Consider the following 18,302-nt stretch of genomic DNA (forward strand, 5'->3'; position numbering starts at 1 on the left):
ATTATTCCTACATTTCCCCCCTGTTCATCCGACATTTGCTGCCACGTTTTCTAGAGCAGAGCAAAGCATTCTTCATTGCAGGCAGAGCAAAGCATCCTTCTTTGCAGGCAGGAACAGTAACTGAAGTAACCTGAACACGCATGTTTGCTAAGTGAGGGAGAAAAGAGAGAAAAAAATTGCAGGATTTTGAAAATATTTTCAACCTGCATTGGCATCTCAGCGGCGACCATGTTTGTTTGAGCTGGCCATTGTCGCCGAATATAGATTACTCAAAAGTACTATTAGTTTTTTTTTTTCTGTAACTGAAAAAATATCACTGAGGTCATCAACGACTAGTCGACAGTGACTCGACTTTCATCACAATTGCCTTAATTTGAAATCTGAAGCGTGTTATGCATGTTGGTCAGGACACGTTGTCTGTGTGTGATTGTGTGCTAATGGCGTCATTAGCGGAACGCAGGCTCGGCGCGACTAATGGGCCTCATTAAATGTCATTTGCGGCTAATAGGTGGCAGGGAGTGGCCATGTGCAGGCTCGGGTGCGCGAGTGTGTGTGTGTGTGTGTGTGTGTGTGTGTGTGTGTGTGTGTGTGTGTGTGTAGACACACAACAGTAGCAAAAAGCGCACTCTTCCTTTGGGTAAATCGGCTGTTACCCAATCAAACGGATGGTACGCACTCGCGTGAGAGGCGACAAAAAAACGTTGCGGTGTCACACAAAGTTAGCTTTGTGGCTAAGCGCGTGCGCCCGATTTGATGGGGTCAGAGTGTTAACAAGTCTGGCGAGGAGGCAGCGGTTCTGGAGTCCATATTAGCGGTTCCTTAGCAAGCCCACAAATATACGCTACACATACAGCAAGACGGTAAAAGCGAGTCATATGGATAACGTGCCTTAATGATTTAAAGACAACTTTATGAATATTAAATGTTGTATTTCCTCAAATGATACCCCTGTCATGTCATTATTAATGATTACTTATTTCTTGTTCTGATAGGGGTTTAAAGCAAAGCAAGGAGTTTTCTGTAGAGTGGTACTGAGAATAGAATAGAATTTATTGAATTTATAGCCGTTTATTGTAAGATAGGAGAAATCGCGTGAACAAAGTGCGCAGAAAAACAACGACAAAATAAAAGTACAAGTATTGAAAGGGAAAGCCCAAAAAAAGCCACTGCGTCTGTCCGTGCGTGCCGCCATCTTCCATGTATGCATGTTATTTTTCTTATCATTCATCCATGAAAAATGGCTTCCCTCCTTAATTTTCAATTCGGGAAAAAAAAAGGATCAGATGAGTGGGCTGGAAAAGTAGAATTTTGTTGATTTTTTTTTTTTTTTTTTTTTTTTTTTTTATGAAGGGGAAAAACAGAGTTTCACAATGTTCATGAGTCACAATCACACTGTGTGGAAACTCCCTTTTTTTTGCCAAAGCCGAATGTTTAGTCGTTGTTTTCCTGCTGTATTGAACGTTTTAATGTGCCCATGGTAGCATCAAAATGAACCAAATAATGAATTATATTATTTGATGTAAAAAAAAAAAAAAAAGGCACATGATTTAAGACGGAGCCCTTTGAGACGCCATGACTGACGAGCAGGTCGGATAAAGATCGATCGTGATATTTTGGACCTTATCGCTAATGTATATAGTCAGCACAACTTTAATAAGCAGATCTGACCATATGAACATTTTGATATTGATCATATATCTGGCTCTTAGTCACAACACAATTCCAATACATACTGTATGTTTTTTATTCTTTGCATTTGATGAATTAATGATTTCTTTCATGAAATCAATTTAAAAAATGGATCTTGTGACCCAATTTAAAAGGAAAATGAGTGCAACAAATGTTGCAGTACGCTTGCTTTGTGGTTGTCCACCATCATGCAATCCCTGTCGTAAAAAAAAAAAAAAAAAAAAATGGACATTTTTATCTGAAATCTTAGTATAACTGTCCGGTTAATGTTTGTGTGTGCGTCATAATAAAAGCCCTTGCTTGATACACAAACACTGTGACACACAACACAATCAGTCACAATGCGAGTCACACGACAACTTCCAAAATCAAGAGCAATGAAGTGTGGGGGGGGGGTGAAAAAGAAAAGCTTCAGGCTTTTCCAGAGGCAGCCAGTCGCTTGTTCCTTGAAGAAGTGCCAAGTGCGTGCATGCGTGGGTGCGACTGACTGAATCGGTGTGAGCGATTACGCCAGCGTCTGCGGGGCTGACCGAGTGCGAGTCTGCGCGTGTGACGTGAAACGCTCAAAAATCATTCAGCGCACAGCTGAAAAAGTGAGCAAAAAAAAAAAAAAAAAAAAAGTTCAGAATCATCTCTAATGTGTTTTTGCGTGAAACGCTAGCATCGCCCTGGGGGGGCTGTCCTGGACGTCTTTATACGTGCGTACAGTGCGCGCTTTCCCTTCCCTGGCTGGACCACACAGACGCCTGGCGGCGTTCCACCCCAGTCAGCGCGGCTCCTTTTCGCCCGCTTTTTCCTTTCCTCTTCCTCTTTCACCCCCCCCCCGCCTCCTCTTTTTTCCCCTTCTCCTCCCTCCATCTCTGGTTTTATCATCTGCCCTCATTTCTTCCAATCCCTCCTCCCTTGATACAAGACCCCCACGGTGGACGGGCGCCTGCCTGTCACCGCGCCTCCAGCCCGACCTAATGCTACGTCCCACCCCCGCTCTGGAAGTCATCCACTGGAATGATTCATGTCATCACCCAAAGTGAAAATGGTTATTGTGAGGGTGCAGATTTTAAAAATAATAATGATTAAAAAAGAAGGAGGGATTTGTGGATGATTGATATGCGCGCACACGCGTAGAGAGGCTTTAAGCTACCAAAAATGTCGTTTGGTTTTTTGTATTTTTTATTTTTGAGTAAAATCATAGCTTTTAGAGAAAATAGATATTTTTACATTATTGAAATTCCCAATAACATTATAAAATATTGTTTCCCCAAAATATTTAAAGTATATTTTTAGAGGAAAAAAAGAAATGCATTTCAGAAAAATGCTTCAAGTCTTGAAAGAAGATTACGGTTTTGAATGAGTTTTTTATGGTATTCAAGCATTTTTGGCGGCACGGTGGCTCAGCTGGAAAGCCTCACAGTTCTGAGGTCCCGGGTTCGATCCCGGACCCGCCTGTGTGGAGTTTGCATGTTCTCCACTTGCCTGCGTGGGTTTCCTCCGGGCACTCCGGTTTCATCCCACATACCAAAAACATGCAACATTAATTGGACACTAAATTGCCCCTAGGTGTTGTTTTTTTCTATGTGCCCTGCGATTGGCTAGCGACCAGTTCAGGGTGTACCCCGCTTCCTGTGCGTCGACAGCTGGGATAGGCTCCGGCACTCCCCGAGACCCTCGTGAGGATAAGCGGTGAAGAAAATGCATGGATTTCTCACGGAAAAGTTGAATTTGTGAGTAAAATCTTAGCTTTTCGAGAAACTAAATATTTTTTCTGAAAAAAAAGTCACATTTTAGTATTGAAAGTCCCAATAACATTATAAAATATTGTTTTCCCCCAAAATATTTTCTGTATGTTTTTAGCAGGTGAACACATTTGGATTTCAGAAAAATGTTTCAAGTTTTAGTCCTGAAAGTGGTAAAAAAGATCAAGATTTTGAGTGAATTTTTAAGGTATTGAAGCATTTTTGTGATGTACGCATTGGACACTGAGGTCATGGCGGGGTGTCCTTTTATTTTTGACAAAATTCGCCAACTGACGACCCACGCATTTGTTTTTTTGACGGCGCTTGAATCTGTCGAATGTTAGCGCCACGATATATTGCCATTACCGTGTCTTTGCTTCTGCTTCAGTTATTGATCACATCAAACGAGTCGTGCTTCAAAAGGATTTATATTTAAAAAGTATTTTGCTTGCTTGTGGACAAAACCTGGCTTGCTTTTCCAACATGCAAGGCTAAACAATGCTAAGCTAAGATCACATCTGTGTAAAAGCAAGTCCAGCTGTGTCCACACGCTTAAATGAAATCCAGTTAAAGACATCGCACCGATGTTTGTCTTATAGTTTTCAAATTAAATCAGCAACCTGCCTGTCAGGCATACAACTGAAGGGTTTCATATTTAGAAATGAATCATAAATCAGTATTAAGTGAGGTTTAGGCGACGCCAGTCTAGCTTAGCATAAATCAAAACCCACAAGTCCTCTCTGGTTAAAATTTATTTTGCTCAATTCCCGGCAAAGCCTGATTAGTTTTTCCAACTCATGTTGACTAAAGTTATCTATAGTATAGCTAACAATGCTAAGCTAGCATTTGTTGTCCTGAAATGCGAGATTAGCCTAGTTTAGCATAAATCAAGGTGAAACCCAAGTTGCTCTGCATCCCATTCATTTATTTTCCTTGATCCCGGACAAGGCCAGTTCTGTTTTTGTAGCGCTCAGGGCTAAGCTAGGATAAAAGATCTTTAAAGCTAAAGTGAGACAGTGAGGCAAAGTTAGCCTAGTTGAGCGTAAATCAAGACGACGTCCAATAGTCTCGCCGCTTGACATTTATTTTTGCTTAATTCTGCATGACGTTTATTTTGCTCAAGGCTGAGCTAAGCTAAGCTAGCGCTGGCGTCTTGTGTTCCGATATTATGCCTTCAAGCGGCACATAAAACCTGTAGCTGTAAATCCCCGACACGAATGGGTGCCTTGCCCGCGAAAGAAAAACCACCTCCATTAATTATCCTCACACATCTCCTTTATTCACCCCGGTTGCTTTTCCTTTGATCTGATGAGCCGGGGCGGGCCGCGGAGCCTCACTCGGAACAATAATAAGTCCTCTTGGATCGCTTTTCTTCCGACTACTCGCGAGCGAGGGTTTGCACGCGGCCGCCGAGCGCTCGCACATCTGGTGCGAATCTGTTCAGGCTTCCGGCCGCCGGCCGGGGCAGGGAAGGAAGTGGCGGGTAGATCGGGAGGGCACAATCGCTAATCCGCACCGCCGCTTTCCAGTGGTGAAAAGCAGTAAAGCGTCAACACTTTCTTCCTGTACTTGAATACGTTTTGCAAGTATGAGTACTTTACTTGAGTATTTTTTTTATTCTGACGGCTGTGTAATTTTACTCCCAATGTTTGATAACTTTGTAAAACTGTGTTTTTTAACTTAGGGCACGACATTTAAAAAAAAAAGTTGGGGGGGTGAGACAGGGTAAACTGTGTTTGTGTACTTGATTGAAATCATGAGTTTGGATTCTAGGAACCAAGATGTCACTTAATTTAAGAGAATGGGATGATGTTGTCAGGAACTCGTTGTTTTGATAGCGTAAAAGTTTAGCTAACACTAGATAACCCTTGGCTGGGGGGAAAAAAAAATACAACGGGACATTTTGTGCTTATTGTACTGTCACTGGAGCGGCAGAGTAAGTGAACCAAACGAAAATTTTACAAGCATAAAAAAATGACCAAGTGACAGCCTGTAACTGGTAAAACTCCCAAAAATTCAGACGAGGAGCTGCACTATTATTTTTCAATAATCGGCCATTTATCACTTTAACAAGCCAAGTAATAAAGTCTGGTTAGCTCGTTAGCCGATAGCCATTTGGTTAGCAAGATGACAAAAAAACTGAATTTAACAATTTCCACCTTAATTAGAAGTCAAACAAACAAACATCATGCAATGTCCAATGTTGCTGTCAAGGTCGTACATGTCAGATTTTGGGCTAGTTGCAAATTTTCGGGGAAAACGATCGAGCATTATTTGCTAAAAAAAAATCTCCCCTTTTCACTCTTTTTTTTTCCCACTCAGGTAGCACCTTGGTGGTAAGAAATTATGTTGGAGTTGTGGTACTTCATTTAGACAATTGTAGTCCTTTGCCGCCATCCTGTGGCATATACAGGCAATTACGGTATAGCATTAACCCCCTATGGGGAGGCGTCAATTTCACATGTCACGAATAGTGAGGGTTCACTGTACTTCTACTTTTACCACAAAGTTTTATTTCACACGTGTATCTGTACTTGTACGTACTGTATTTTCTGCACTATGAGGCGCACATAAAAGCCTCTAATTTTCTCAAAAGCCGACAGTGCTCCTTATAATCTGGTGCGCCTTATATATGGATCGATATTGAGCCTTTCGTGCAGCTCCATCTAGTGGATGCATAATGTAACCCCAGCCACTACTGTAGCATATATTCTATGCACCTTATAATGCGGTGCGCCTTATATATGAAAAAAACTTTTGAGATAGGCCATTCATTGAAGGTGCGCCTTATAGTGCGGAAAATACGGTACAGAGTGTGAGTACTTTTGCCATTTCTGCTGACCATTATGGGAACGTGTGGGGGGGGGGATTTTCCCCACCGGCGGGTGAAATCATCCGGCTCCCTTTTCCAGCTTCTTTTTAAACACCCCGGGCTCATTGCTCAGCAGCCTCTGACCGGAGTTCCGATAAAAGAGCTGAGACGTGAGCTCGGTGAGTTTTGGCATCGTGCAAGACAAGTTGAGCCATGGAGGAAAAGACAAACGCTTTCGGTAAGGCCCTCAAAACAGTGTAATTGGGCTTAATTAAATGTTTCACAACGTGGAAAGTCCAGCCAGGAAGTAGAGGTTGCAAAAGTACTTCAGTAGAAGTAGGAGTTGGAGGACTACGGAGCCCTTGAAAAAAAAAAAAAACTGGTTCCTCATTGTAATGATTAACTAGTCTATTGCATGTATAAAAGATCCTTATTCACGGAGCTACCGCTAGCTGGTATATAAGCTACGACCCATAGGTAGCCATTTTTCAACACTCTCATTGTAATGAGTAACTTACTCATTGTAATGAGTGAGTTACTCATGACAACGAGTGAGTTACTTATTACGATGACCGTTACTCATTACAATGAGAAAGTTACTCATTGTAATGCGTAAGTTCCTCATTATAAAAAAAAAAACCTAACTGGTTTCTCATTGTAATGAGTAAGTTACTCATTGTAATGAGTGAGTTACTCATTACAACGAGTGAGTTACTTATTACGATGACCGTTACTCATTACAATGAGAAAGTCACTCATTACAATGAGTAAGTTCCTCATTGTAATGAGTAAGTTACTCATTATAAAAAAAAAAACCTAACTGGTTTCTCATTGTAATGAGTAAGTTACTCATTACAATGAGAAAACAGTTGGGGTTTTTTTTCCAATGTCCAAAAACAAAAAAAAGACCCTGGTTAAAATACTGAATGAAATCCCATATTTAAATACAAACAAACCTAAACTCTGAAGTTTACTTTCTTTGTTAAACTGTAAATGTTTTTATGGTACTGTAAAAAAGCCACAAAAAATAATTTTTGCAGTGGGGCACATTGTATGCACGGCCATTACGACTGCAAAAGCATGATATCAATTTTTCTTTGCTTCAGCATAACATTACATGTTACATATTACTACATGTGACTATTTGAAATTCTGGTACATATTTTAGCAAGAATCGTGAAAGTCATCACAAAGGATTTGCATTTCTGTGTCGCATAAAATGATGGGGCAGCTCAGATGTGGCCCCCGGGCCTTATGTTTGACACGTGCGCTTCACGAATGTGTTGTGAAAGGCGACGCCGCGCTAACCGAGACGTCTCCCCGTGTTTGGTTCCCGGGGGCGACCGTATTTGTAAAGTCCCGACAATAAATCCATTCGGCGTTAGTCACACGGCGTCACGTTTGTTATTAAAAGACGAGTTGTACGCGTTCACGGGCAAAGCGACTATTTCGGGGGGGGGGGGGGGGGGGGTCGAACCCTGCGGTAACAATGTGATATGTGACGGGAGCGGCGTGATGAGATGCGATCGGGGGATGTTTGGATTATGCAAAGTCTTGTGACTGAACTTCCGGGACTTTCTTCCCAAATGAAAGGCCTTAATTATCTGTAAAAATTACATAAATGGCACTTTGTAAATAGAATAATTGGGATGTGGTGTTTATTTTGATTTGTTTCTTTTTCCCAGTGGATGATATGACTAGGGCGGCACGGTGGCGCAGCTGGTAAACCGTTGGCCTCACAGTTCCGAGTTCAATCGCATCCCTCCCTGTGTGGAGTTTGCATGTCCCCCCCCGTGCCTGTGGGGGTTTTCTCCGGGCACTCCGGTTTCCTCCCACATTCCCAAAACATGCAACATTAATTGGACGCTCTAAGGTATGATTGTGAGTGCGATTGGTTGTTTGTCTCCATGTGCCCTGCGATTGGCTGGCAACCAGTTCAGGGTGTACCCTGACAGCTGGGATAGGCTCCAGCACTCCCCGCGACCCTCATGAGGATAAGCGGCAAAAGAAAACGTATGGGTAGATTGATGATATGACTCGCAATAAATTACTTTATCTATTGCAGCAAAGGCTACTAAAGGAAACAGAAATGGAACTAGATTACTACATTGCACTTTTTGTTGTTCCTGTCGAGTGCAGACATATGATGCTTATAAGTATTGCTCGTTTTGTATGTATTGCTCTGTGTTAAAGGGGCAGTTTTTTTGGAAGGTTTGTAGTGACCGTTTCAGCTAGACTCATTTCCGTTGGACCGTCTACGCCATTTCGCGTGGTTCAGTTTTGATTTATGTCTGATTTACAGATGATTAAACTTTGTTTGGGAGTGACGGATAAACAGCTTGAAGCATGCACGCGCTGCCTCTTTTTTTGAAGAGCTGCTAGAATATTCATATCATTTCCTCAAAGTGATATTATATGACACACTCCCATTTCTTGACAGCGAAATGGTGAAAACAGACGGGAACCGAGAAATACTTTAAAAACTTATTTGTTAAATTGTATCCTGTGTTTGAAGCATGTTGGAGGGATGAAACTATCCATCCATCCATTGTACAAGCCACTTATCCAAGCAAGGGTCACAGGAGAGCTGGAGACTAGCCCAGTCACCTTCGGGCAAAAGGCGGACTACACCCTGAACTGGTCGCCAGTCAGTCGCAGGGCAGATATCAAAGCCATCACTGAGCGGGAATCGATCCCAAGAAAAGCTAAAAAAAATCGCTTAAAAAAACAATTTTTTTCGGCTTGGAACGCATTATTTCAATTTCCATTCATTGTAATGGGAAAACGTGCTTCGGATTTTCAAACGTTTTGGTTTTCAACCAGCCTTGTGGAACGGATCGTGTTCGAGAACTATTTTTTTGTAATTTTGGGGTAACAAAAATAAATAAATAGTCCACAAATATGTAACAAAAAATAAACATCAATTTTGTTTTGTCTTGTTTTGATTGTTTTTCATTATGTTTTTTTAATAGTGACATGGCGAGCTTTTTATAACGTTCTCTATATCTAGGTGGGTCTGGAACGTATCCCCCACGATAAATGGGGGTTCAGTCTAAATTGGCTTAGCCCGGTTTTCCTCCACGGTGTCAAAACAAGTTTGTCCCACTCGGACTCTTTGGAAAATACAAGAAAGACAGAGGGGGGGGGGGGGGAGCAAATCTTGTGATTTCTTGTTAAACGTCTCCGTCGTCGCGTTCCAGCAAACTCCATGCGGTCCGATGTCTCACCCTCCCGCGAGCAAGTTAGTCTAGATCGCGAGTGACGCCGGCGATTGTTAGCGAGCCAGCTGAAGAGACGCCAAAGCGTGGCGGGAATTCCTCCGGCGCTTGAGATGAGAGCTGCGCCGGCATCAAAACGAAAGGCAAAATGGACGCCCTCGCCCGGGAGTCCACACCTGAGTCTGGAAATGCGCTCCAGACTAGCCAGCGCGAGGCTCATGATGGGAACGTACGAGTGTGCTAGATTCAGTAAGTCACGCCTCGCAGAAGCGCAAGTGCGACAAAGGGCTGTTCGCGTTTTGCGGGAGGAATGCAGGAAGAGAGCGAGGCGAGAATGTTTTTGGCAGGGCGCACGACCCCTGTAGGGATAATGGCGGCGTGGCGTGAGAAACTGTGTTTACCTGACGAACGGGCCTCGGCTTAACGAGCGCACGGCTTCCTCTCGCAGTCAGGAGAGGATCCGCGAGCCAGTAGAAGACGAATTTCCGATTTTTTTTTTTTTTGGGGGGGGGTGGGAATCACATATCACTTCCTGGGTCAAACTGTCACCTTCGGAAAAGCTTGGAAAAACTGTACAGACCGTATTTGTCAGCCAAGATTGACAAAGACGTGAGCAGTAAAACGAACAAAAAGGTTGCAGTGAACTCTACTAACTCCTTTGACCTCCATTAATGTTATTAATATTAACTATTTTGATGCAGAGTTGCTAATAACTGGTTTTACCCATTTAAGTCACTGTAAACTCAAATGACTTCCACTTAAGTCACTTCGAACTGTCCCCATAATTCACTCATAATGACTTTGAGCACCACTTAAGTCACTTAACTCAATAACGCCACCTGTCTATTAACTCTCCCCACCTCCATTTATGTCACTCTAAAGTCATTTGATCCTATGAACTTATTTTGACTCACTTAGGACACTAATAACTTGTGTGAATGGCACTATTAACTCTAATTACCTTCTCTTAAGTCACCATTAACTCAAGTTACTGTAAGTCGTTATTGACTTTTAACATGCCGCCACTTGTATTAGCTCTTCCTTCACGATTAATTCATATTACCTCCTCATAAGTTACTAATAAGTTCCACATAACTCCTCTTAGCTTCACATTCTGTAAGTCACTATTAACGTGTATTACCTCCTTTTATGTCACTATTAGCTCCTATTAAGTTGCTAATAATAACTCATACAACGTCCACGACTGCAGCTACTTACTCTTGTTAAGTAATATGAGTACGTCTTAAGTCAACTCATGTTTCTCGCGGGCCACATTGTTGTTCCGGTTTCCCTCAGAGGGCCGTTATGACTGTGGAGCAAAAATCAATTTATGAACAAGTTTTCGAATCAGAAATCAAGGGTATTTCCAACTATTCACATTTGGTACCACAAAAATGCTTCTAATATCTCAACTTGATCATTTACGATATGAGAATTTGAAATTTTGGTAGAGATTTTTACAAGAATCATGGAAATTGACGGTCTAAATTTGGCTTCGCGGGCCACATAAAATCATGTGGCGGGCCAGATCTGGCCCCCGGGCCTTGAGTTTGACACCAATGTCTTAAGTATTCATACATTACTTTTGTCTACGTCACTAATAGATCGTGGGCGCATGGGACAAAAATGTAACCCCAGTTGTCTGCGCTGTGTCCTCAGGGCATCGCCAGAAGCTGGAGGACCCCCCCAAGTCGGGCCTGTTCTCGGACCGCCTGAGCGAGCTGGAGAGGATGAGGGTGCGCGTGGCGGTGCCCACCCAAGCCCAGCGACCGGCGCTCAACACGGCGCCCAACTCGTTCACGCCACAGGGACAAACCCAGATCACCGGTAATTTTCTTTTTTTTTTTTCATTATTCACTATCATAAAATTTATTGTATATAAAACAAGCAATATATAAAAAAAAAAGAATTGTTGTGAATATCCCCCATGAAATATAATGTGGCCTTTCATCATAAAACATTTCCCACCCCTCCTTTAGCTTCTTTTTGCCGCGCTGACTTCTTTCTTTCTACCCCGTCAGACCCGCGTCAGCCGCAGTCGTCGCCGCCGTGGTCGTACGAGCAGACGTACCCGTCCTACTTGAGTCCCATGGCGTCCCCCTCGGTGCACTCCACCGCCCCGCTCTCCTCCAGCCGGGGCACCGGCCTGCCCTCCATCAGTGACGTGCCCAGACGCTTGCCAGGTGAGGCTCGCTCGGAACTTTTGTGCATTGTGCGGATAAATGCTGTAATTTTCAGCCTACAGAGCGCACCTGATTATAAGTCTCACCCAGTACATTTGTAAAGGAAATACCATTTGATACATACATAAACCACACCTGTGTAAAAGCCGCAAGTGCCCACATTGAAACATGAGATATTTACAAAGAAAGACGATACACAGAAAAAGACACAGAAAGTTTTATTAGCTTAGCTTAACATAGCAACAACACGGTAGCACGAACAGGGCTGGTTAAAAAAAAAAAACATCCAGGTAAAAAGAAAAAAAAATCCAGCCGCGAGAGCTGCACAGTAGCAACACGATAGCGCAGCACTAACAGTGGGTTAAAAAAGACATACCGGTAAAAATCACTGAGACAAGGCAGTAACAGCGCAGCAACATGCTAGCACAGTGCTAACAGGGCCAGTTAAAAAAAAAAACATACCAGAAAAATCACTGAGACACGGCAGTAACAGAGCAGCAACATGCTAGCGCGGCGCTAACAGGGCTGGTTAAAAAAAAAAAAAACATACCGGTCATAGTCACTTCCTTGGCACATATATTCCACCGGTCTCACGCTTACCTTTTCCGCTCGAGTGAATCCCTTGCGGCCGTTAGAAAAAAAATGCACAATTTAGCCGGATCACCGCATAAACCGCAGGGTTGAAAGCGTGTCAAAAAAGCCGCGGTTTATAAACTGGAAATTATGTTATGTGCAAGTGATTATTATTATCGTCTCTCTACATGTGATGCTGCATCATAAGTTCATATATAATTCGCTTGAAAGGTTATACCGCCACAACAACAAGCACGTCGGTTTGTTAGCATGAATCTAAACAAAGTTAACTCGGGCAAAGTGATGCGGTTGTTTGAAATTATGATTATTATTCCCTTAATTTGACAACTGGGAATGGCAATGAAACCGCTTGCACGCTCGTTTTTGAACAAGTTTCGTTGTGTAATTCTATCTTCCGCTTGCTGTGAAGTGAGTTGAGCTCCCGCCAACGTACGCTGCTCATATCTCAAATTTTTGTTCTCAAATTAAAGCCCAAAAAAAAGGGTAAACTGGTAAATCAGGGCACTTGTAGTTCAAGGCGCCATTGTCCTTAAAAAGCAAAACCTTCAACCGGATAACGTAATTTTGTCCAAAGAACTTCCGCTAGTGTCATGCTAACATACTGTATGCTGGTAATGGAGACACGTTGGCAGAAACCCCAAAACCCACCCACACACCTCCAAAAAAAAGACAAAAGTGTACTTCTGCTTTTATAATCCCAACATGCCGCCAGTACACATGTTTGACTCACCGCCATCAAACTTTCCCCTGACTGTCTTTCATCTCGTCGCTCTTTGTTCTCGTGCACCGTTGAGGACAAAAATAACCTTTCCCTCTCACCCCGACCGAGCACATGAAAAACACTCTCAAAGTCACATTCAAATGTCTTAGGACCACTACAAAATGTCATGTGCACGTGTATGCTGCAGCTGTGATGTAAATATTGTACATTTGAGTCACAAGCACATTTTGATAGGCTCTAAATAAGATAGCTGTCTATAGATGATTATACGTACATGAACGGTTGTATTGTAGTAGTATATGACGTAAATATTCAACCTTAGAACTGTATACAGTAAAGCCTCGGTTCTCGAATGTCGCCGTTTTCTACGAAAATTTTGAGATTTTTTTCTCTTCTGTTTTCAATCGAACATCGGTACTCGAACGCCCCCGACAAAACCCGGAAATAACATATTGCGACGCGTTTTGATATTGTCATTTCAAATGCCCCCCGAAAAAAAAAAAAAAAAACAGAAATGACATAACGTGCGCGGCGCACTTTTCTCCAAAGAAGGCAAGTTGCTAGTTTAAAGTTATTCTGCACTTTTGTTAAAAAAAAAAAAAGTTTACAAGGGTGGGGGCCAAATCGCTACAGATACAGCAATGCACTCCCACCCTCGCGTACTCTACCTCTAAAGCATACATTTTAAGCACAAAATAAATATATTTCTTGAATGATTTTTATTATATAAAGGATTTAAACTATACATGTATTTCTAAAATGCAGTTTATTATAAGGAAAAGCTAAAAAAAAAAAAAAAAAAAAACAAAGATTTAAAAAGCCTAATTTTTTTAGGCTTGGAACGCATTATTTCTTTTCCCATTCATTGTAATGGGAAACATCGATTCGATTTTCGAACAAATCGCTTCTCGAGAGAGAAGAGAGATTTTAAGTATGACGCAAACATACATCATGACCTCACATTCCAAATAGGATAATTAGAGGAATTTGTCGTTTAATTAGCATCGCATGCTACGTGACGCTAACTTGCGTTGTAAACACGTCGGGCCCCGCCCCTACCCCCACTCATCCTCCTTTCGCAGCAGACGTGGTGACAGGGAAGACGCCTCGTGATTTACGATGAGAGCGACGTGGCTGGGGTGTATGGCACCGGGGGGGGGTCACGGCGTGGAGTCGTAGACCTCCCATTTTGAATTAACTCTGCACCCAGTGCCGCGCTCGCCGCAGCCAGTTTGTGGTTTTTCCGGTGGGGGTGGGGGGGGGGGCTGTTACTTTTTATTCTGGGGGATGTAGCCCCCACGCACGCACGCACGTACGCGCACGAGCTTGTTGGAGCCGACGGGAGGCGAGCGTCGGAGCCACATCAGAGCCGGGGTCCGCCTCATTATGGATCTCATGGAAACTGTTTCGTGCACAAAAGTGTTTCCACATGTGCGGCTCCTCATTCAGCGCGCACGCACGTAAATATGCGTAAACATGCAAGCGCTTCGTCACCGCCGACCGGCCAGACAGAAGATGATGAATAAAACAATGCAGGCATTTTTTTTATTTTTTTTTTGGTCACATTTATTCCCTACTACGGGTTAATAGATGGAAAAATTCTGAATTTTTCTGTAATCTTTTATACATTTTGGTCACTCTTTATAATGAAGAATGTAAAATACCGTAATTTCCCGCCTACAAGCCGCAACTTTTTTCACACGCTTTCAACTGCGGTTTATGCGGGGATGCGGCTAATTTGTGCAATTTTTTCTAACGGCCGCAAGGGGGCAGTCTAGCGGGAAAGGAAAGAATGAGACCATTGGAATACAAGTGCCGAGGAAGTGACTTTTACCGGCCATGTTAGCGCTGCGCCAGCGTTAGCGCTGTACTAGCGTGTTGCTACTGTGTTACTGCTGCATCTCAGTTATTTTTACCGGTATGTTTTTTTTTTTGGTTATTTCCTGTGCTTTGTTTTAACCGGACCTCATTTTTTTTAACTATCTCCGTTGTCGCTAGCATGAAAAGGAGTTAACCGATCTTCACTGTAGAATTTTGAAAATGTTCTTGTGCTTTTTGGGGAATTTTTTTCTTTTGTATGCTCTTGTTTTCATGTAATTCGTTTTTCACCCCCCAATTTTTTTTTTTTTTTTTGGAATCATTTTTGTTCCAGTTTTTGTAGAGCCACTTGTCGCGACCATTCATTTCTAAGGATCGGTGCGCATTCATTCGAAGCAATTCATAAGTTGCGTTAAAAAGCTTCGACAGGCGGCCCGGCATATTCCGCAACGGAAGCTTTTCCTAACGACTCGAAGCAATAACTCCCTCGCTCCGCTCGGCAACACACAAAACAGCCTGGCACGAGGCAGACCTTCAAAATAAAAGCATGCGGCGTTGTAACGGTTCGACCGCACTTTGTTGAGTAAAAAAAAAACATACCAGTCTGGCTGCACTATTTTTTTTTTAATTTAAAAGACATCGTAAAAATAATAATAATAATTTGGGGTGTGCTGGAACGGATTAATGGCAATTAAATTAAAAATGGATCGAGGATCCGAACAGAGTTCACGAGCACAGTGAACGAGTGAAGGCGCCATCGCCGTACTGGTGACTCTGACGGTTCTGACCGTCTTTCCCGCAGGTTCTTCGGACCTGAGCCCGTTCCCGGGCCAGTTTGAGCGTCAGTTCCCGGGCCTGTCCTCCCTGACGGAGAGCCGCTTCAGCGGGCCCCGCATGCACTACCCGGCCACCTTCACCTACACGCCACCCGTCACCTCGGCCATGTCGCTGGGGAGCGCCCACTACCACACCTACCTTCCGCCGCCCTACCCGGGCTCCACGCAGAACCAGAGCGGACCCTTCCAGACCAGCAGCACGCCTTACCTGTACTACGGCGCCTCGTCCGGCTCCTACCAGATCTCCATGGTGTCCGGCGGCGGGGAGCGGTCGCCCTCGCGCGTGGCCCCGCCCCCTTGCACCAGCGCCTCCACGGGGACCTCGCTGGTCAACCCCAACCAGGCGGACGGCGGCGCCGTGGACGCGGGCGATGGCAGCCACAGCAACTCGCCCACCGTCCTCAACACGGGCGGACGCATGGATGAGGCCGTTTGGAGGCCCTACTGAACGCCTGACTGAAAAGGGATATTTTTGCTTCTTCTTCTTCTTTTTTTTTTTTTTTTTGTTCGTCCCAACTTGTGCAGACTCGTCTTCCTGGAAAGGTTCGGACCCCGACCGCTCAGAATAGCAATAAGCAGCACATCGTTCCGAACGGACCTTTTTTTTGTACCTCTCCAACACCGACGTGCGTGAGGTGAGGCACAAACTCCAAAGAACGGCAAAAATACAACGAATTACACACCCAGTTGAAGTCCGAGTTTTACCTGAACGAGTTTCAGTGGCGATATGAGCATTTTTAAAACATGCCTTTTCTCATCAGAGTTAGGGGGAAAAATAATCCACTTTTTTCCTGAAAATATCAGTTTCTAGAAAATGACACTTTCTCAAGTACACAATTTTTTGTCAAATTGTCAGATTAATTTTTTTTTTCAAAAAACATGACTATAGTTTACTCTATTAGAACTTTTTTTGCTCAAATATTACTTTTTTTCCATACGCTCCTCTCAGCTCTGATATTTTTCTTGTGTATTTTTTTAAGTATATGACAAACCACACATTTTGAGGGAAAACATAATTTACAACTTTTTTCTTTTCCCAATAATCACATTTGTCAAAAATTGGACTGTTCTCGCAAGTATACAATAAGATAATTAGATAATACTTTTTGGAAATTGTGATACATACTGATCTTGAATAAAAAATAAAAATGTATTTTCTGAACAATATACATTTTTTAACATCTAAAACATGTATATTCCCTCAAATATAACTATTCTTTTTCCTCCAGAATATTTTTAAAAAGTAGACTTTTTGGAAACTGATATAGACTTATCTTAAATAAAAAAGAAAATATATTTTCAGAACAATATGTTTTTTCAACCTCCTCAAATATAACTTTTTTTCCTCCAAAATATTTTTAAAAAAGTAGACTTTTTGGTAACTGGGATATATACTTATCTTGAATAAAAAAGAAATGTATTTTTTGAACAATATACATTTTTTAACCTCAAAAAAATGTATATTCCCTCAAATATAATTTTTCTTTTTCCTCCAAAATATTTTTTAAAAGTGGACTTTTTTTTTTAAATAGATGACTTTGTTCCGATAACAGTCGGACTTTAATGTGGGAGTGTAATTGTTTATTTTACGTGTGTCACATACTGGTTGGTCCTTTTAATGCTTTTTTATTTTAATTTTTTTTTTTTTTTTGCATTAGGCACGTTTTTTCTATGTTTTCGTTTTTTTTTTTTTTCTACACGACAATACGGAGACGCACTGAGGATCGAGACTTATTTAAAGGTGTACATTACAGGGCGTTCCGCTTCCTGTTTTAACTTATGAAGCCATAACTTATGTATTATTGTATTTTGTAAACTTGACTCATCCCAATATCTTTTTTTTTGCTGCGTCTTTATGACTACATTTTTCAAAAGAATAACAAAAAAAAGCTGATCATTTAAGAAAAAAGAAACCCAAAAAAAACTCCAGTGGTACCCAAAGATGCGAGTTTGACACCTCCAGCCAAGCGATTCAGACAATCGGTGAAGTTGCGATAAAAGAGCTCAGGACCCGAAAGATTTGTTGTTGTTATTGTTTTATGTGACGACTTTGAGAAAGTTTGTCGGGGTGTTTGACACTCGCATTGTTATCCTTTTTTGTTTTGCTAATCTTGTTTTCACGCCATCTTGAATCAGCAAAAGCACTTAGTGATGGTTACAAAAGTCATGTGATGTCATGCCGTCGCCTGATTGGCTTGTTGGTAGTCATCGATCGTCTTACGTCCGACACATTTGATGGTCCAGAGTCCTCTTCTCACTCAATTTTAGTAGGATTTTGTATAAAAAATGTAATACAGGGTAATTATTCGAAAACAATTTTTTCCGTCAGCTTTATGATAGATGATTGTATTTTTGTTTTGTTTTTCATTTATTTGTACTCAATTCCGGGACATTTTATAATACAAACAGAGGTACAAGATTTTTTTTTTTTTGGTCAAATTTTGTACAAAATGTCGATTTCTAGCGTCGTCAAGATGATGGCTGCTTCCTGTGTGACCTCACTTTCTGCGCTGCGTTTGATGCAAATCACGTGTCACAAAATTCGAGTTTCATTTTGTAATTGGTAGCACGCGTGCAATTTTTATTTTTTTTTTAGGGATTGGAGTCAACTGTTTTATTGCTTTTGTTTAGTCACAGCACATTTTCAATTTCAAATGAGCCTCTCCTCGCTGAAATTTAGTAGGATTTTGTACAAAAC

The 18,302-nt window shown here is 42.1% G+C and overlaps 1 protein-coding gene across 2 annotated transcripts in view; it reads left to right on the top strand.

Annotated features, from left to right (window-relative positions):
• The window catches only part of runx2b (RUNX family transcription factor 2b), a 142,614-nt gene extending 125,317 nt beyond the window's left edge, over positions 1–17,297 (top strand). For both annotated transcript variants that reach the window (XM_061811860.1, XM_061811861.1), the window contains 3 exons: positions 11,112–11,279; positions 11,474–11,635; positions 15,571–17,297. In XM_061811860.1, coding sequence (XP_061667844.1) covers positions 11,112–11,279; positions 11,474–11,635; positions 15,571–16,052 — 812 coding nt within the window. In that variant the 3' untranslated portion in view covers positions 16,053–17,297. The remainder of the gene's footprint in view (positions 1–11,111; positions 11,280–11,473; positions 11,636–15,570) is intronic.
• Positions 17,298–18,302: the final 1,005 nt, after the last annotated feature.

The sequence above is a fragment of the Syngnathoides biaculeatus genome, chromosome 23 (genome assembly GCF_019802595.1).
Source record: "Syngnathoides biaculeatus isolate LvHL_M chromosome 23, ASM1980259v1, whole genome shotgun sequence".
Lineage (NCBI taxonomy): Eukaryota > Metazoa > Chordata > Actinopteri > Syngnathiformes > Syngnathidae > Syngnathoides > Syngnathoides biaculeatus.